Source organism: Cebus imitator, unplaced genomic scaffold, assembly GCF_001604975.1.
Source record: "Cebus imitator isolate Cc_AM_T3 unplaced genomic scaffold, Cebus_imitator-1.0 Scaffold58, whole genome shotgun sequence".
NCBI classification, from domain to species: domain Eukaryota; kingdom Metazoa; phylum Chordata; class Mammalia; order Primates; family Cebidae; genus Cebus; species Cebus imitator.
The window spans coordinates 1,696,195-1,717,672 of NW_016107373.1; the positions used below are offsets into that span (position 1 = coordinate 1,696,195).

The window sequence follows — 21,478 nt, forward strand, 5'->3', positions numbered from 1 at the left end:
CCACCATGCCCAGCTAATTTTTTTTTGTATTTTTAGTAGAGACGGGGTTTCACCATGTTGACCAGGATGGTCTCGATCTCTTGACCTCGTGATTCACCCGCCTCGGCCTCCCAAAGTGCTGGGATTACAGGCGTGAGCCACCGCGCCTGGCCATGTAATTTGTTTCTTTACACACAGAGCAGTCTCTTAAAATTACTATCCAGAAGGAGACCTTTCTGAAGAAAAGAAAAATATTTTCAAGTGAATCTTCTAATCCTTCATATGTTTTTCTATAATTAGTCCTACCTTTTTTTTAACCCTTCAGTTTTATTTTGAAATAAATGAGTAGTTGGCATTTAGAGTCCTTGCCAAGTAAAACTTCATGCCTTTGTGTATCTCTAAGAAGCAGACAACAATCTGATGGAGAAAGTAAAAGCCATCAGCTCCTCATTAGCTTGAGTTGCAGGCTTATTATTGTGCGAGGCACTCTTTGACATTTACAGTCTTCGGGTTAAACCCTGGTTTTAACTTTTTCTTTTCCTGAGCATTTTGTTTGATAGTGTAACATTTTCTGATGCTTTATCTACTAATCCTTGGTTAATGTTTTCTTGTTTAAAAAGAAGGGCATTTTTTAATGGAAAATTTTGAAAATATCAGTACCCCATAAAGAAGAAAGTTAATGACTATCAGTGCTACCACCTAGAGATAACCATCAGCAAATTATGAAGTGACACCTGACAGAAATTCTACACAGCTCACAGTTTTATTATTTTTACAGGTCTTCAGTTTGATAGACAGAGCATATCATCTTAATTATATTTCTGTGTCTTAATTGCAGATGGAAGTTTTTTATGTTTGTTGGTCATTCTTATTTCTTCTGTAAATTGTTATTTCATAGATTTTTGTTATCAATTTTTGAGAGTCCTAAATATATAAACTATATTAGCCCTTTGTCATGTATAATATAAATTCTTGGTGTTTTAACCTGCTGTTCATTTCCAGAGTTTATGTGAGTTGAGTTGAACTATGGTTTTATATGTTACTATCAGTAGAATAAAGTATGAATATTTGAAAAATACCCCTTCAACTTCAGAGTGATTCTTGACTTGAAAAAAATTATAAGGAATCATTTTGGACACATTTTCTGGTAGAGCCTTGTAAAAATTAAAACCAAGTATTGTTTTCAAGAAGAACTGTAATACATAAGTCAAGAATTTGAGTAGGGAGATTATTTTAGTATTTAAAATTAAACTGGCTCTGTAGCTTTAACTTTAGTGTTGCAGGTAGAGTAAGCTTACATGATAATAATAAAAATCCTAGTCTTAGTAACTTTGTGATTCTGATATTTATTTATTGATTGGTTATTGTTCCAAATATTTTAAAAGATAGTAAGTAGCTAAAACTACCCAGATTTGTTTACCACAATATGTCTCCCTTTCTAAGTTATTAATATCTCCCCTAAATATACTGCCTTTTAAAATGTTTTGGTTGACATTATCATTATACAGTAAACCTTTCCTACCCTTTACAAAAGTGAATTTAAAGGAATTTTGCACTTTCGAAATTTATTCTTTTTTACAATTGAGTATTTTGATGATACATAATATAGTATATAAGCCCTAAGAAAGATTGCTACTGCTGTTTTATGCCTAATGAGAATAAGCAAATATAATGAAAACTCACATTCACAAAAATACGTTACCTAGTTAATGATTCCATTATAACTCTGTTAAACCAGTTTTCAGAGGACTTTTAGAAAACTTAGGTTGAATATAGACTTTACCCATAGTTAAATAATATTTAGAAATATGAAGATCATGAATCTTACTGTATTGGTTTAAGGCGTAGTGGTTCCTCTAATTTTCTGATTGTTCCCTTCCCCAGTTTATATGAATGCTAAAAAGTTTCTCTAGCTACAAGTTTTATAGGTGCAAAGAAAAGAAATTTGAAGTAAAATTTAAATTTATTCAGGCAAAAACAGACTTTTGCTTTGGCAGAGTACCTAAAATCATGTCTAAGGCCACATTCACGAAAAGAAAAAAGTAATAAAGGATGAATTAGCCACTGAATTAATTTAGAGTAGTGATAATTGGAGGAGGATAGGAAGGTCAAGCTGGGTGTCACATTCACAGATTTAGACTTTTGACATTATTTCCACATGCCATTATATGTATAGTCAAAGAGATGACTGGCAAGTGTGAAAGAAGATGATTTTCATTGTAAAGTTGGAAATGCATTCCATTACTAGACCACCTCATAATGTTACACACAATAGATACATTTTAAAATATCCACATCATAACTTTGTGGATAGCACAGTTGTATTGCATTGTATTTATCTGTGTTCAGCATTCATTTGTTAAATGTAAATGCTTAAGTTATACCAGAATTTTCCCATTTTGAGTTTCTCAATTTTTTATATAGAGTAAGAACTCATGCAAATAAAAGTACCCTGGCATTCATTAACTTCCAAGAAACCCTGAACTCTCCAGTTCACTCTGTGTGAAGTTTAAAAATGTACGATTCTGTTGTTATATGTCTCCTTCTGAGGACAGCGTGTCCTGTATGGTTATAGTCTCATTGAGGGCCGAAGTGGTCTTGTTCACTTCTATATCCTCAGTATGTAGTAATTAACACAGTGCTGAGCGTGTGGTGGGTGCTTAGATGTTTCCATGATCAGATTAAACCCTTTTTTTGGTTTTTCATTTCTTAGTTTTTGAAACGTTCTTTAGAGGAATACTTGAAGAATTGTTTTGGAGAAAAAAAAATATCTTTGAGAAATTTCTTGCCCTGTGTTAGAGAAACAAATATTTTTTGACAAAATTTATTTGACATAAATATTTTGTTTATTCCAAATGTAATGATCCAAAACATTTTATGATCTTTACAGCTGCAGTGAGAAGAGGAGTTTGTTACTTTAAACAGAGGCTGAAGAAACTATAGAATCAGCAGAGAAAGTGGAGAAGGTAGAGGATGGAGTTGCAGACTCTACAGGAAGCTCTTAAAGTGGAAATTCAGGTTCACCAGGTACGTTGTAGTATTGGCTTCTCCCACACTGTTGTTAAGTAATGGTCAAGATTAGTAAACAAGCCCATCTCTGGTGTTTAGTACAGTTTGTAATCATCTTTAAGACAGTTACCCAAGAGTCATGTCATTTGCCTTTTATCACTACTCGAAAAGTCTAGATACTACTTTTAAGAAATTAAAGAAAATATTCCTGACTTCCTTTCTAAAGAAAAGAACTGAAAAGATTATTTTTTTAATATACCAGAGGTGTTAACAAAAAAGAAAGAAATCTTTTTTCTGCTTTTTGGTTCATCTGAAGGGCTTTATTCATGTGATTTAACTTGCATGTTTTAAATAACAACATGTCTAACTCAACTACCATATGTACTAAAATTTTTACAGATCATATGACTCAGCTTTATGTGTTGATTCCAATCTTTCGTAAAGAAAATGTGATTGTCTTCACAGATGTTTAAATTTCAGATTTCACAATTCTTATATTTTATCTCAGATACCCAGACTAAACATTTAAAGTAATTATAAAAATGTGTATATAAATAAATTTTAAATATGTTTGTAAAACAATATTTTATGTGTATAATAATAAAATATTAAAATATTAAATGTAATTTATATGTGAATATATGAAAGTAAATGTATACATAACTATACTATAATCAAAACAAAAAGCCATCTTTAAATAATTACATAATTAAAATTTTGTTATCTAAACCGAGTACCACTGTTTTATATCTTTCTAGACTTTAGCTGGACATCAGACTGAAGACATACATATGTATGCATGTATATAGTCCTTGGTACTCAAAAATGATTAAGGATGATGCATTGACTGCTTCTGAATTTGTAACAATGGGGGATATGGGAGTGGAGAGAAGGAGAAGTAAAACTACTTTTTAAAGGTGTTTGTTCTTAGGGTATAGATTCCTTTGTTTTATCTGAGTAGTCTAAGATAACATTAGCTTTTGAAATCACTGGGAGAATATCTTGGGCCTTTGATAACTACTAGATTTGCATGTTGCCCAGAATTAGTGTGGGTGAGAACTTAAAGGAAGCTTCAGAAGCACCTGTTCAGAAATCCCTGCTGCCACTCCGGATCTCGTTAAACTCTTGTTCCGCTGCAGAGTTGGCCCTGTGCACATGGGCTTCTTTAAGTAGGTAATAAGCAGCATACTTTTTTTTTTAAAAAAAAAAACCTTGCTTCTGGTACTGAGGAGAGTAGAAATTTGTTACAAAAACAAGCTTGCCTTTTTCTGAGTGAAAGTAGTTTAACATAGAGGTGTGTTGAATACCCAGTTTGGCTGAATGGCAAGTGATAAAAATTAAATTCACATTTTGTTCAAAGCTCTCAGCATCATAGAATGAATTTTGGGAATATAGGAATCAATCTGAAATTTGTGTGGATAAAGGATGATTTTATTTATTTTTTTATTTTTATTTTTTTTTGAGACGGAGTTTCACTCATGTTACCCAGGCTGGAGTGCAATGGTGCGATCTCGGCTCACCGCAACCTCCGCCTCCTGGGTTCAGGCAATTCTCCTGCCTCAGCCTCCTGAGTAGCTGGGATTACAGGCACGCACCACCATGCCCAGCTAATTTTTTTTTGTATTTTTAGTAGAGACGGGGTTTCACCATGTTGACCAGGATGGTCTCGATCTCTTGACCTCGTGATCCACCCGCCTCGGCCTCCCAAAGTGCTGGGATTACAGGCTTGAGCCACTGCGCCCGGCCAAGGATGATTTTATGATGTGTGTGATTTTTGGAGTTTTTCCTCTTCTGAGGAAGTATTAAGATGGTAAAGTTAACATTCTGCTTTAGTTCCTCCTTACAAGATGTGAGCAAGTCCCAAATAATCCTTTCTTGAAAGGTTCATGACCTAAATTAATTGAAGTTAATTACTAAATATTTTGTTTCATATTCCAAATTCAAGCATACCAATTTTATAAACATCACAATTATGAAAAACAATATTTATTATTCTGTTTGAAATCTAATTAAAATTTTAAATTTACATTTGTTGACTCAAAAGAGATACAGTATTCTTCCTAAAGTTATTCTAAAAACTCTCTTAATATTCATATTAACTGTCAGTTTTGAGCATACAATTAGTAGCTTTTATATGTTTTTGTGATAGTAAACATTTATATGTCAATAATATTTAACAGAGAACACATAAGATAATTTCACTCTAGTTATATCTTTAATACTTTACTGTTTTTGAAAAAGTAATTTCTGTGGTGTCACCTACACAATCATTGATTATGAGAAATTGAGGCATGCCAGAAATGGCATTGAGGTAGGGGGATTGGTTACTAGTCTGAGACCAAAACCAGAACATACATTTGGCTAAATATTGGGGCCAAAGACACCCTTTGTTGCATTTCCAGCTAGGGTACGAGATTAGGGATGAAACTGAGCTTACTGGATAGAAAATGTTTTCTGCAACTACTTGGTATTGCTGTAGTGAAAACATATTTTTGTTCTTTATGTTTTCTTTATTAATGGGAAGATAGTTATGAAAGTAGCAACGTACACATAGTTGATGCTCAATAAACATTTAAATAATAATGTCCTGTGATGGACATCTCATCTTTTTGGGAAAATCGCCTTTTTTCCTCTTCCCTTCTTCGATCTTATTTAGATTTGATGGAAGTCACATTTAAATTTTCAGGGTATTTACTCCATATGTAATGGAGAATAGTATAAAGCAGAGGTTAGCAAATTTTTTTGTAAAGGGATACGTAGTAAAATATTTCCGGCTTTACAGGTAATTTATGGTCTCTGTCACAACTACTCTGCTCTGCTGTTGCACAGACAAAACAGCTATGGACAATATTATGAGTAGGCTTTTTTCCATAAAACTTTATTTGCAAAAACAGGTGGCCGGCCAGATTCGGCCCACGAGTTGTTTTGCTTACCTTTGGTGTAAAATATATCCTCAAGAAATACTGCCGCATTCTTGCAATAGAAAGTAACTTAACTTTGTTAACATGATGTCAGCTTAAAGTTACTAGGGATTTGGATGATCCAGTAAGTTGTCCATCTTGTCCTGTTCTACCCCTGATTGTTTAAAATGCAGTTTAACTGCTTATAGACAGAAAAGTTGGCTTGTTTATTTCCTCTAGAGGTGAAGACTTGATGTGGTTATCAGTGCATTTTTAAATTCCAGTGTCTGGAAGAAAACCTTTTTCAGCTTCTAAAAGGTAACAGCGTAGTAGCCAGTCCTTTGGTAACCAAATCAAAAAGGAAACTCAAGAACTTTTTTCATTGAAGAGTGTGGCTAGCGTTAATGTAAAAATGTATATGCATAAAACCTTGTGTTTCAATTCTCTTAAACCCTTGGAATGTGCATTGTTACTATTTTGTAGTTTAAGTCTAGGACATAGAAGAACTACTGCCATTAAATATGAAGTAGAATATAGTGACACATACCTTATGTATTTGGAGGTCTCATGGTTGGCAACCTCAGTTATCTAAAATGTGTCTTAGCACTAGCGATAAAGACTTTTGACCAGTTAGAATAAATGTCTGAAGTGATACACCAAAGATTGTACATTTTACTAAAGGAGGGTTTCTTCGATTATTACATCCTATTCACTTGTCTTAAAATGAGTCCAGTGAGTATACCACACAGCAGGTCTGAAGCAGCAAATTTGAGCTGGGTTTCAGGGTTGTTAGAATAGTAGCAAGAGCTGGGCATGGTGGCTCATACCTGTAATCTCAGCTACTCAGAAGGCTAAGGTGGGAGGATCGCTTGAGGTCAGGATTTCGAGATCAGCTTGGATAACACAGCGAGACTTCATCTCTTAAAAATATTAAAAAAAATAAAAATCAGTCAGACCTGGCAGTTCAAGCCTGTAATCCAAGCTACTTGTGAGGCTGAGGCAGGAGGATGGCTTGAAGTCAGGATTTCAAGACCAGCCTGTTTGCTTAGTGAGACCTCATCTCCTAAAAATGTTAAAAAAAAAAAAAAAAAGTTAGGCAGGCCTGGTAGTTTAACCCTGTAATCCAAGCTGCTTGTGAGGCTGAGGCAGGAGGATCACTTGGGGTCAGGATTTTGAGATCAGCCTAGCTAATATAGGGAGATGTCATCTTTACCAAAAAAGGGGGGGAAAAAAAGGCCAGATATAGTGGTATGTACCTGTATTCCCAACTACTTAGGAGGCTAAGGTGGGAGGATTTGCTGGAGCCCAGAAGTTGGAGGCTGGAGTGAGTTATGATTGTGCCACTGCACTGCAGCCTGGGTGACAGAACAAGACCCCATCTTTAAAAAAACAAAGAAAGAATAGTAGCAAGATGTGTTGGGTGACTACTTGATGTTAAGGACTGGACTGAAAAACTACAGCGTGGATTTAAGAACTGTAAAACATAGTACTTTGAGACCTTTTTGGTAAGGACCCTATTGTTTGTAGTTTAATATAATCATTCTTCTAGGTATCCATAAAAGCTTGATTTATTTTATTTTATTTTTTTCTTCTTTTAGAAGTTAGGCCAGGTGTGGTGGCTGACACCTTAATCTCAGCACTCTGGGAGACTAAGGTGGGAGGATTCCTTGAGCCTAGGAGTTTAAGACCAGCCTGGGCAATGTAACAAGACCCTGTCTCTACAAAAAGTTAAAAAATTAGCCAGGCATGCGAGTTTGCACCTGGAGTCCTAGCTACTCGGGAGGCTAAGTTGGAAGGCTCGCTTAAGCCCAGGAGGTCGAGGCTGCAGGGAGCCGTGATCACACCATTGTACTCCAGCCTAGGTGACAGCAAGACCTTATCTCAAAAAAAACCAAAAAGTATAGTTAGATAAATATATAGTATATTTTAGAAAGGTTTTACTTCACAACTAAACACTTTAAAAGTGCCTTGTCACCAAAAGAGAGTGATGTATTTTTCCATTACGTGAGAAATTGACTTGAGTAATAGCATATTCCCAGATACTTTAGGACTTCTGATGCTCCTTTATCCTTCAAATTTTTCTGTCTATGGTTATTGTTACTTTTGGGCAATGATGTTTTTAAAAGTTGGCTTAGGTCAAAAGACATTCATTTTTCTCTCTTTGTTATTTGTTTGGGTTTCTGTTCTCCCTAGTAAATATCTTTTCCATTTAGTATTGGGGTATCACTCTCTTTCCCAGAGGAACCGAGTTAGGTAGAGTTTCATATTGTTCCTGCACTTCCTTGTTCTCAAATACGGAGCTTCACTGCCCCATTGAACTTATCCTTTCCTGCACCCACCTCTGTCTTGAGAGAAGACAGTGGCAAAGTCACATGTGACACTAAGCTCCTTCTGTGGTAAGAACCAGACCAATAGAACTGCCAAATCTGTACTTTGCACTGTGTATAAACAGGCTGGTTTTGTGTAGGGCCAGCTTCTTTCCAGGCCTTGTTTGGACTCTAGACATTGATGACATTTTTTGGACTCTAGACATTGATGACATTTGAAAGGGATATTTGGCTTTTGGAACATCCAGCTTGTTTTAATTCCTTTCAGAAGCCACTGTCTCCCATCTCTGTGTCCAGATTTAAAAATCAGGCACTTTTTCATTTCAAATATAAAGTGGTAGTTTGATTTTCTTTTTTTTTTTTTTTAATGAAAGGGTGTGCTTCCTGAGCCTTTTACGTGGATCACAGGTTTTAGTCTGTTCTGATTGTGGTGTTGCTCATTTTTTTGTGTTGACTTAAAATCCTAGATTTTTTGGTCCAAACCTGATTAGCCATAGGGAGTTAATATGTAAGACTGATAGCTCTTTTTCTCTCTTTATTACCAGAAACTGGTTGCTCAAATGAAGCAGGATCCACAGGTAAACTGCTATTGTTATTCATTTAATTTTCAAATTAAAAAATAATTTAAAGTCAAGTCACCGTAAAATACTGAAATATGGATGATGCTTAACTTTTAAGAATTCTTTCATTTCTAATAGCAGTTATTTTTTAATACATTGATCTTCAGGTATTAAGGGTTTAGAAAAATTCAGTCATTCTAATTTAATATAGCTGTTATTTCATCTTTGTTACTGTCATTTTGGTTTTATATGAATTGGTTTGAGTATTTTGGAGGAAAATATTGAGTTAATACTCTTCATATAGCTTAAATTCGTTTCCATAAACCCACTTATTCAAAATCAGTTTTTGAGGCTTTCTGACATCTCAATATTATGAAAAGTGACCCCAAACCATTTCTGTTTACTTGGAGCTTATATTACAGAACATTTGAATAGTTCTGAATTATCTACTTTCAGGGTAAGAATTTAAGAGTAATTTTTAAAAGAAGCATTTTAGAAAATTTTATTTTTGAAAGAACCTTTAAAGGAGGCTTAAAAAGTACCTTATGTTACTTTTTAACAGAAAAGTTAACAGAGAATGTTAACTTTTCTTTAAATTCTCGTAGGCATTTTTCACTAAGCCATTTTATTCTCTATTCCTGAAGAGACATTTTTCTAAAACGTTATCTTGATGATTATATTTTTTATTGGGTAGTGTCTCTTTTTTAACCATTAGATACTGGGTCATAAGTATGGAGAGTGTTTATCAAATATATCTCTGTATATATCTGGGTTGATAAACATTCCACACAGCCTTCATTGTAAAGTAAAATTAAGTTTTTGGTTGAAGAATGGTACTGAGGCACATTGATTTTTGGAAGTGAAAAATAACGCTTATCTCCACAAATTGAACTCAGGTCTGACTATTATGTTTTGACTCTGAGAGCTGGCATACTTATTCCTATTAAATGGTCCCACTTCCATGAGAAACTTCTCCTTTTTTTTTTTTCTTCAATTTTTTGGCATATTCACAATTTAAATTGAATTTAGTTACAAAAATGAGCTGGGCGTGGTGGCGGGCACCTGTAATCCCAGCTACTCAGGAGGCTGAGGCAGGAGAATCGCTTGAACCCTGGAGGATCGTGCCACTGCACTCCAGCCTGGGCAACAGAGCGAGACTGCATCTCAAAATAAATAAATAATAAATTGGATTTAGAAAACCAAGACGTGGTAGACTTTAGATTAACAGCTCCTTTCCTATTTAATGTGGTAACCTACGTTATCAGCAACTGTGAAATGTTACTAGAAACTATCATTTCTATTATACTTGTGGTCATGTAACAGAATTGTCTTAACCTGAAGAATCTGAGGTGGGCAGGGCAGTAACTTGTTGGACAGCATTGTGGATGATCTCATTGGAGAAACCTTATGTCAAATACACTAATAAAAAAGTAGACATGGGGTAAATAAAATTTAATAGATGAGGAGAATGTATTCCCTAACCCTGACAGAAGACAAAGCAGGGTAAATTGAAAAAATTATATGTGAGACAAATCAAGTAAAAGTGGTCTCTCATTAGGGTGGTGTTCAGTCTGCTAGTAGGCTGTCCTGCTACATTAAGCATTTGAAAACTTTAATTTTGGAATTTTTCTGCCTACTTTAGTAAAAGGCAGTCATGCTCAGTGTATCTCATCTAAAATAGTATTCTTTTTTTGATTCCTAGAATTTTAGAACTGAGAAAATGCCCTGGTAGTCACTGTGTTAATTTGAATGATGTAGTGTTAAGGCAGTTGCAGCACTGACAGCTTTTCAGATCTAGGCTAAAATAACAAATGTACTTTGCTAAATAAGGGAGAGGGCAAGTGGAGAAAAACCTCTTATCTTTGTTGATAATGCTGTAAAGCATGTAGTGTATGTATACTTATAAACCCCCATTTACCTACTTCTGTGTGATTAGTGGAGCTTTGGGTTTTCTGTCAACAGAAAACTTTCTATAAAGAATAAGAGTATTAAAAAAAAAAAAAAAGAATAAGAGTATTTTAGTGGACAGGTACTCTTACAGCGCAGGATGCTCAAATATAAAACTTCATGTAATTTAAAACAATTGCAGAGAAGCTGTTCCTGCTTTGGTGCTAGGAGCCTGTATTTAGGATCTATGCATTAAGTGATGGTATTGTGGCCACAGTGTAATAATACATGACAGATTTGATTGGCTGTATGCTTCAGGTTGCTTCATCATTTGTGATACAGTATGCAGAGTCTTCCTGCTACTATTCTGTTAACAAATGAAATGTCTTTCTCACAGATATTTTTTCTTTCCAATCAGAATGCTGACTTAAAGAAACAGCTTCATGAACTCCAAGCCAAAATCACAGCTTTGAGTGAGAAACAGGTAGGGGAAAAGGGGAGGGGGGCATATTTTTAACATTGTGTTCTAAAGATATGTCTGCTAGAGGCTTCTAAGAGAACTGCTATTTTTCCTCATGTGTGAAAATAAGTGTGGGCAGCCAGACTCGGTTTTAATTTTGTTTGAGCTCTGTTTATCTATTTTTATTTTTGGTTGAAATCAGTCTCTAGAGTATCCCATGGGTATATGTTACTGGCAAATACCTAAAAGCAATGTGGCAGGCTGCCGTTAACTGTGTTAATTAAACTCTATGGTTTACCCATAGGGGAGGGAGTAAAGACAGCGAGAGTAGGTGATAGAGAATCTTGTAGGTGCTGTGTGTACCTCGTTACCTGTCTTAAAACCTTGAGATGACATTTAACTTACTGTGGAGAAAATCTTGTTGTAAGTAGATTGCTCTAAATGTAGGTCTCCCATTCTAAGTATGGTCATGCCTTTATGTTAATCTCTATTAGATATTGACCTACTATTATGTGAAAAAACTTTGGTGAAATCTTGTTAGACTTATTCCATATAGGGCAGGAGAAGAAAATCTTGCTTTTTTCTGAGGACATCTGGAAAGTATTCTTTGGAATTTTTTGTATGATGACCTACACTTTACCAATTCAAGCAGTGCCTGCCACCAGGTGGAGTGTGGCAATTGATAGAGCTTTAGGTAAACGTTTATGGTAATCTCATAAAGCATTTATTTTCTTGTTTCTTCCCCACCACTCTCCCTCTGATTAGAAAGAGTGGTTTTCTGTCTTGGAGTAGGTGAATGTATTAATGAAAAGAATAAGGTGATTTGCAGTTGATATTTTGTGCCAGTGACATTTCATTGAAGATTTTTGACGAAATAGTTCTCAATAACTGATTTTTATGTTGTTATTTAATGTTATTTAGTGAAATAATAACAATGAGAATAATTTATTCCTGTAGACTTTTTATTGTGTTTCTATTGTGTTTTCATTTAACTGAGGGGAGAAATAAACTTTGAGAACTATGTGGAAGAGATATGAATCATTAATGTTTCAGAATAGAATCATCTTCCAAGCTGAGTGAACAAATGCTTTATATTCTTCCCTCCTATTCTTATGCGTCCCCACCTTGTCTTCTCCACAGACAGGAGGTATTTTAGATTAGGGAATTGCCAAACTAAAATTGGGAGGAGGTGGGATGGTGGAGAACAATTTGTAAGAAAAAATATAAACAGAGTTGGTTAGCATGTATTTGGCTCTGAATGTGATTCAGTTCTCTAAAGTCAACATGATGTGTGTTAGTGAAAGTGTTCTAGCTTTAGAATTCTGTTAGTGCTGAGCCTCCTTATAGTTTCAGGGTTAGTTTGACAAGATGCCAATGAATGAGTCACATTTGCTGAAAAATGCACGTGTTCCAGCAGGGAAAGAAGGTGAGAACTGATTAGCGGAGTAGGGGTTGGGGGATGCTGTTGCAAAGTTAAGATAACTTAAGACTACATTTGGGGAAAGTGGGACAATTTTTAGAATTTCACATTTACTCGAAATTTTTGTTTGTGAGAACTAACATAGATTTGGTTTATTCTGTAACTTTTTATTCTTTAATCTTTTTCTGCTATGGACCTTACAGAATAGAAAATTGCAGCTATCTGTCTAAGATATTTCATCAAGTGGCAAGCTCTAATTGTCCTCTGAACTAAGTTTGGATTTCAGAAACTAGAATTTTTAAAAATGTCTAACATCAGGAAAACTTTAGATATACAAAGTAAATAAAACTAGAGTCAGAAACTAGAATTCAGTCCTGCAGTTTTTATAATATTTCCTTAACTATTAAAACAACTTTCTTGATGGAACAGAAAAATATCATTTTTAGGTAGGCTAATAATTGAAGGAAGCACAGCCGTAATGTTCAAAGGTTCATCCCTCCTCAAACTTTTCAACATGTGACATTATTATTTAGTTTAAAATAATTTTATTGGCTAGGCATGGTGGCTCACGCCTTTAATCCCAGCACTTTGGGAGGCCAAGTCTGGCAGATCACCTGAGATCAAGGGTTTGAGACCAGCCTGGCCTACGTGGCGAAACCCCGTCTCTACTAAAAATAAAAAATTAGCTGGGCGTAATGGCACGTGCCTACTCAGCTACTCAGGAGGCTGAGGCAGAAGAATCACTTGAACCTAGGAGGCAGAGGTTGCAGTGAGCCAAGACTGCGCCACTGCACTCTAGCCTGGGTGACAGAGCGATACTTCGTCTCAAAAAAATAAAATAGTTTTATTTTAGAACAGCTTCCTAATGCTATGCTCATTTTTTTTCCTCAAAAGAGCCATTTATCCTCTGGCAGAACCTAACCAATCGTCCTTCCACTTTAATAACTAAAGTCTGAATTACCTTATTCATATGACTAATATTTTAATTTAACATTAATTTTTTGTTAGAAAAATTTAAAATACAGAAAAGTTTGGAGAATAATGGCATATTTCACACTTAAACCCTTGTCATATTTACTTCCACTCTTTGTGCATTTTTCTGTAATCCTTTTTTCATTATTTATTAGAAAATTTTAATTATACAAATAATGGATTCATACATTCTCTTCTTTTGTTTTATTAAAAAAAATTGTATCAGACCTCTATGTCAAAAAAAAAAAAAGGAAAAAAAAAACCATTGCAGATAGTCACTATCTCTTGCAGTAGACACTAGTTCTTATTTACTGTCGCCACTTCAATCTTTGATACTTACTCAGTTTCTCCCTTAAAACTATGTAATCGTATGCTCCATTTGGGAAAATACAGCCTTTAGTAAGCAGCCTTCCTGGCTAAACCTCAGTGAATTTCATCAAATTCTTGATTGGAAAGTTCTAGTGCTTTTAAACTGTAACTTGAGATTTCCAAAGAGAAACTCTGGCAGATTTCAGTCAGCTTCTTGACCTGCAGGGCTTCAATTTGGGGCTGACAGTTTTAACTCAGAAAATCCCTGACTTGATTGGCTCAATAAATTATATCCTATATAGCCATTAAGATCATGGTTCTGGGAAGTATTTTAATGATACAGGAATGTGCTCTGAAATAATAAGTGAGAGAGTACACACAACTTTATGTGCATTACAGTTCCATTTTTATGTTTATTTTGGGTATATATGTATGTAGGCATGAAAATGTATGTAGAAACAGTGTCAGCATAAAACATGGGAAGGTGGTAAGTTTACAGGTGGTTTATTTTTTCCATATACTCTTACATATATTTTCTAAATGCTCCACAATAAATGTTTCCCTTTTAGAATCAGAAATAAACAAGAAATATTATTAAAAAAAATTTTTTTAACATCAAGCTCTTGTCTGTTTCAGGCATAGTTCACATTTAGAAGTCTAATGACATTCTTCTCATGGTATTAAATATATGAACCACTCTAATCAGAGAATCCAACTATTTTAAACACTTACTAGTAATGCTGAAGTGCAGAAGCAACTATTAATTTCTTTAACAGAATTCACTCTCATTCTCACTCCACACCCCCTTATTTTTTGATAAGCATATGTAGTCTTTTATGGAGATATTCTGATGTGGAGCTAAAGCATTTAGTTGCTTTAGTTGTCTGCTTTCTTTCTAATTTCTTGTAGAGGCAATCTTAACATCCCCAAGTTTGTTGCTTCTTACTGTGGTGCTTCAGGGTTAGCCCATCGTGGTTGCATCTTTGGTTTCCCCAGCCTGAACAGTTTGCTGCCCTATCTCCCCTTACCTGGTGGCCTCCTGCTGAGGTTTTATGTCATAGCTTAAATGTCACTTCCTGAGAGGAGCTATCCCTGACACTCCTTCCTCTAGTCAAAATCAGCTGTTTCTGTTATAATCTGTCATTGAACCCTTCAATTTTCCTTCATAGTTATGCAATTTAGGATTATGTTCAGTTGTGGATGACTGAAAATCCAAAATGAAAATGATGTAAACAGGGAAAATTTAATTTCTCTCTCATCTAAAAGTTCTGTAGGGGGATTAGGGCTGCTGAGAGTGGTTCCATGGTGTCAGGGAACCCAGGTTCCTCCTATTCTGTTGCTCTGCCATTCTCAGCATGCAGCTTTCACATCATCCTCCAAAATAGCTGCTCCATCTGGTAAGAAGGGGGAGAAGCAACAAAGAGCAAGCCCTTTATTTTTTAAGGATGTTTACTAGAAGTTGCATGCAGCACTTAGATCCCATGGGTCTGAACTTAGTCATGTGGGCCCCGCTAGGAGCAAGGAAGTCTGGAAAATGTAGTTAGTTTATTGCTGGTGGTCATGGCCAGATAAAATTCAAGGACTATTACTAAGAATTGAGAAATTTGAGACTTAAGAATTCTCTAATATAAAAAAAAAAAAAGAATTGGGAAATAAATACTAGGAATGATTAGCATTTTCTCCTATAGTAGCATACCTCTATCTGTAGGATTACTATTTTTAAAATATCTGTTTTCCTCATTAGATTGTTAGTTTCAAGAAGGCAGGGAACATGTTTGTTTTATTTGCTTCTTTATTCATAGTATAATATTTAGTATAATATTTAACATAGAATGATATTAACACAGAAGTACTTATATTTTTTAAATGAATTATTTTATCCACCAGATCTTTTGCTCTGTTTATATCATAATTTTTTTATAGAACGGTATGCCTTTTTATGCTTTTTAAACCTAACTTATGAAAATCTTCTTAGATTTTTTTAGTGTTCTTTGATATTATTTTTAACAGCTTTAAATATTAATGTAATTGATTTTTAAAAACTATTCTTCTCTTACTTGATAATAGGGTATTTCCAGGGTTATTTGCTATTATCAATATTGCTGTGATAGATAAACCCTTCTATATGAAATGAATGTGTGTTTCTCTCTGATTGCTTTAGGATAAATTCTTAGATAAGTGATGAGTGGGTTTGTTGGTCACATGTTACCCTAACAATTCTGCATCAGAAACCAGTGTTTTATTGAGTGGCTTTCAACACTGCCAGTAGTTGTACCTAACTGGTCAAAGATTTGATTATCTCTTTAAGAAAAATAAGCTTGATGAAGTAACTTGCGCTTCAATAATGTTCCATATTATTATAGGGCATTTGCCCTAAGTGTTTATTTTTACACTGGGCCTGTAGGTCATCTGGGGTTCTCCTGATCTAAGCTGTACCTGGCCAAGTACCTCTGCTTCAGTTTGTGGGCTGGCTGAGCTTGCCTTCAGGCTGAAGGTTTTGTTCAATCTACTCTAAATGTGTTCATTCTGAGGCCTTGGATGAAGGGACAGGAGCTACCTGGGGCATATTCATTTCGTAGTTTACTTAAGAGCACAAGAAGCAAGCCAAACTATTGAAATATGTTTGAAGACTCTGCTGGCATCAGGTTTGTTAACATCTCATTAGCCAAAAGAAGTTACATGGCCAAGCCTTGTAAAGTTATAGGACAAAGGGTGTGAATGTATAATTTTAAAACAGGGAGGATATGGAGATTGAAAACAATAATTCTTCTACTGCACTTGGTCTAAAGATATAAAAAAGCCTTTCCTACATTAAAAATATTTTTAACCACATATTTCCAAATAATCACCAAAAAAGGCAATATCACATTAATAGCATGTATTGAGAATACATGATTTTCCCTAGGAGATACCCTGTCACAGGGGGAAAAAAGCACTCTGCTAATTTGGAAGATGTATTAATATGTATTTGATGCTTATCAGGAAGTATATTTTTCATAGAATTTGCCATTTGTCCATGGCACAAATCTGTTGTAGTATTCCATAGAATTCTCTTTTAGTTTTAAATTTTGTTATTCTTTAACACCTTATTCTATTTCTTTTTGCTCCTTTTTAGAGAGATAGACCCTTCTGTAGTCTTTGATCTTTTCTACAAGTTTGCTTCTCTGACTCTGTTTAAAAATTATAGTCACCTGGCCAGGAGCAGTGGCTGTTGCCTATAATCCCAGCACTTTGGGAGGCCAAGGCAGGCGGATCACCTGAGGTCAGAAATTGGAGACCAGCCTGGCCAACATGGCAAAACCCTGTCTCTACTAAAAATAAAGAAATTAGCCAGGTGTGGTGGTGGGCGCCTGCAGTCCCAGCTACCTGGGAGGCTGAGGCAGGAGAATTGTTTGAACCTGGGAGGCAGAGGCTGCAGGGAGCCAAGATGGTGCCACTGTACTCCATCCTGGGTGACAGAGTGAGACTCCGTCTCAAAAAAAAAAAAAAATTATAGTCACCATTTCTTACAAATCTCTTTAACCTAATACTAGATGAAATACTTTTCTGGGTTTAATAAGTCCATCTTCCCATTTATGGAACTATTCTCAGTTTTAAATTTGGATATATTTTAATACAAGATTCTGAAGCTTTTAGGAAACAAGTTTCTGTCCCTCCTATAACTAGTTATGTTTCTGATGCATAGAACAACATAACTTAAGCTAATTAGGTAACTGGAACAAAGGACTGGGTAGGGATGGAGGCACCAGAAGTTTCATTCTGTTCCTGACTCTGTAATAGACTTGTTGATAGATTTTTGTTACTGAATACTTGATGTCTTTTTCCATATTTGTGGAATGTTTGGGTTATTCATTGAGGAGTTAATGCATGTGTATCCATTGAGTGCATGGAATTCTTTTGTAGGTGAGTTCTGTTTAAATGGAAATTGTTGGCTTCAGTCATGGTGGTTAACTTCATCTCATATGTAACACTTTCATCTTACATGTAAAGTACTACTATTCTAATAAGCTTAGAACATTTCATATTTAACTCAGTCAAAAGTACGTCATTGTGATACATAAACTGAGACGTGGAGTTCGTGACTTAGCCATGATTGTGTAACTTATTAGTATCAGATTCAATACCAGAATCCAGATCGTACTCTTTATTCAGTTTTATTTAGTAACTCTGTAGATCTTTATCTATCAAATATTTTTTGAAATAAGACATTAGGCCAAATAATTCCATTGCCTTTAGGCCTCATTACCTTGGAGTCAAATAAGTAAGTTAGATCCTATAGTCCTAGTATTGGTAACATGATGTATGACTATCTCCAGCCTCTAATACCAGTTACCATAAAATGTTACCCTCCGTGGTTCACAGCCAAGCTAGTGTGATTGGCGCATCACATTGGAATTTAAAATTGTTTTCTTAGAAATCTTTTCATTGTGATGGAAGCCTGACTTCATCCAGAGCTTAGGAATTTCCTAAGATTTAGTCTAGTTCATCCCTCCTGTGTAATATTTATGTGAAACCATTGGTCCAACTGTTGAGGTTATTGCCACTTTGTGTACATAGGACATTAGCTCCTCTTTTTCATCAAATACAGGAAATGTAATATTTCAAATTTCTCCTGGTGAAATCCTGTTGGCTTATATTCAGCCAAGATGAGATGAAGGAAAGGCTCAGAAATAACTGGCTACAAGTATGAAAGTTCTGAAAATTGAGAGGTTGTATATATGTAATGTGACTATGGTTCCCAGTGCTATATTATCTGCTGTCCTTTTTACCTGTCTTCTTTGAGTGTGATTGTCTCTGTTGCTGCTAGTTGTACCTAAGTGGTCAAAGATTTGACTGTCTGTTTTAGAAAGAGATGATTGAGTAACTTATACTTTAATAACGTGCCACATTATTATAGGGCATTTCACCTGAGTATGGCAGAGGAAATCAAGTCAGTTGGTGACTAGTACCAGATCCATCAATCTGTTTGCTGAGTTGAGGCAGAGCAATCTTCTTATGAGTTTTTCTTAGTACCTTATTTTTGGTGCTGGCAAATGGAATGCGTATTAATATTCAAACTGAAATTCTTAACTCTTGTTATCAGGTGTTATATCTTGACACTGGGCTACTGGAATCTACTGTATTCTTTTTTTTCCACTTTGCTCATCTAGTGCTTAGCTGAGAGCAGTTGCTTCATGCTATGAAAAGCAAATCAAAGCCCAAACTATTGGAATGTTTTTCCAGCCTGTGGTATCTGTCTTTTTTTTTCTTTTGCATAGAACGTATCTGTATTTCAAAATGTTTGGGAACTCTTCCACTCTTTGGAGAACATTAAGTTTTGAGTGATAGGCAGTGTGAATAACAAATGGTTTTTAGGAGCCAGTAATAACTGATACCACCTCTCCATTGTATCAGTAACTTAATTTGTGCTTTCACATAATCCGTTCCCCCCATTTATTCCCTTTTCTTTAGGATCTGTGCTTTTCAGACTTCTTTATCATTCCTAGTCTGATTCATCTGTTTTATTCCACATATATTTATTGGGAGTTTTCTCTGGTCAAAGGGATGATACTAAGCCCAAGGAGGATGCAGAGGATGAAACTCTTGGAGTGTTACTTCCCTGTGACTGGTTATGACCTACAAGGCACTCAAGCTTATTAGCATTGATACCTTTAACAACTCATTCTCATTCATACCCTGTAAAATTCTTGCTGTCACCTTTACTCCCTGGGCTCTCTCAAGACTGTGCCTTCTTCACACATCCTCTTCTCTACACCTAGAATTTTTTTACCTCTTTATCTGGTTAATTCCTACTTATTTTTTGAAGACTCAGCTTAAGCAAGGTCCTTTAGAAGCTTTTCTTGACTTCTTTCTACCTTCCGGGCAGAGTTAGACACCCCTCTTCTGTGTACTCATGGTACTCGGTACTTACTTGTGCCTACTTTATTTGGCACTCATTGTGGTACTTATTTGCACTCATCGAGGTGTAATTATTTGTAAGATCCTCAAAGGCAAGGACTGTGTCTTACTCACATTTGTACCCCTCAAATCTAGAACGGTAGATGAGCAGCAAGTGTTTTTGAATGCTATTAATTTATGTACTCTCAGAAAGCTGGTAAGGTGGCCAAGGATGTCCATACCAAGGGTTCATCATCGAAATTCCCATTTAAATTATTCAGTTCAGTTTTGTGGGGGGGGGGGCGGGAAATATTCTCATTATTATTTCCTACTTCAGTGTTTCAGGAAAGTTCAGTGCCATTATTAACTCTGTTCCAATTTAGAGCAGCTTTATCTTAGTTTCAGGAAAGAACGGTTTTCATTAAGTTATATTAACTAGTAAATGAGTCTGAGGCCACCAATTTGAAAACTTAATACATCTAGAAACAAGTCTCTTCTACAATGTTGCCACATCACTTACCTCAGAAAACCCTTCATTCCACCCCCCCCAGACTTTTCAGATACTTTTTATGCTTTGTCATTTCTTCAACCTGGGATGCTTTTCCTGTCTTTGCATAATGCAAACCTGGGGTCACCTTATACCTTTCTTCTGGCAGACCCACTTACAGGACAACATAGTACAGAAATCACCATAAAAGAAAATCTGGGCCGGGCGCGGTGGCTCACGCCTGTAATCCCAGCACTTTGGGAGGCCGAGGCGGGTGGATCACGAGGTCAAGAGATTGAGACCATCCTGGTCAGCCTGGTGAAACCCCGTCTCTACTAAAAATACAAAAATTCAGCTGGGCATGGTGGCGTGTGCCTGTAATCCCAGCTACTCAGGAGGTTGAGGCAGGAGAATTGCCTGAACCCAGGAGGCAGAGGTTGCGGTGAGCCGAGATCACGCCATTGCACTCCAGCCTGAGTAACAAGAGGGAAACTCCGTCTCAAAAAAAAAAAAAAAAAAAAAGAAAATCTGAAAACAAATGTGATTGAATCAAGGTGCATCAGTAAGTAGTATGTAAGCATTAGCTATATATGCATATTATGGAATAGTATGTAGCTGCTAAAAAAGAATGAGGTGGCTTAACTGAATGGAAAAATGAATAGAAAGTTAAAAAAGCGAATTGTAAAACAGACATGCAGCATGATTCCATATTAGTTTAAAATACAAAATACTAAAAAAACTGTATTTATGCATTCATGGTCATTTATACTTGAAAATATATGGGAAAGAGTCTAGATTGTCTAGAATTATTTTCACAGAACTATTCACAGTGATTGCCCCTAAGAAATGAGATTCAAGAGAGGTGACCAAGAAAGCTGGCACTTTTAACTTTATATATATTTTTATTACTTAAATTTATTTAGTTTGTTTGTTTATTATTTTTAGAGGCAAGGTCTTGCTCTGTCGCCCAAGCTGAAGTGCAGTGGTACAATCATAGTTCACTGCAGTCTTGAACTCCTGGGCTCAAGTAATCCTACCACCTGAGCCTCCCGAGTGGTTGGGGCTACGGGCATGCAGTGTCACGCCTGGCTAGTTTATTTTAATTTTTTTTTGAAAACAGGTTCTTGTTTTGTTGCCCAAGCTGGTCTTGAACTCCTGGCAAGTGATCCTTCTGACTCAGCCTCCCAAGTAACTGAGATTATAGGTTTAAGCCACAATGGCTGGCTGAATTTATTTTTTATAAGGGACATGTATCAATTTTTTAAAACTGTTAAGGTATAACATAAATATA

At 35.6% G+C, this 21,478-nt stretch overlaps 1 protein-coding gene across 18 annotated transcripts in view; it reads left to right on the top strand.

Moving 5' to 3' along the window:
• Positions 1-21,478, top strand: part of PHF21A (PHD finger protein 21A) — a 197,826-nt gene that overhangs the window by 34,291 nt on the left and 142,057 nt on the right. For 17 of the 18 annotated variants that reach the window (XM_017529362.2, XM_017529345.2, XM_017529353.2 and 14 more), the window contains 3 exons: positions 2,870-3,006; positions 8,761-8,793; positions 11,081-11,146. In XM_017529362.2, coding sequence (XP_017384851.1) covers positions 2,953-3,006; positions 8,761-8,793; positions 11,081-11,146 — 153 coding nt within the window. In that variant the 5' untranslated portion in view covers positions 2,870-2,952. Of the gene's footprint in view, positions 1-2,869; positions 3,007-8,760; positions 8,794-11,080; positions 11,147-21,478 lie in introns of those variants that run through there. The other variant, XM_017529364.1, reaches the window with a different exon arrangement.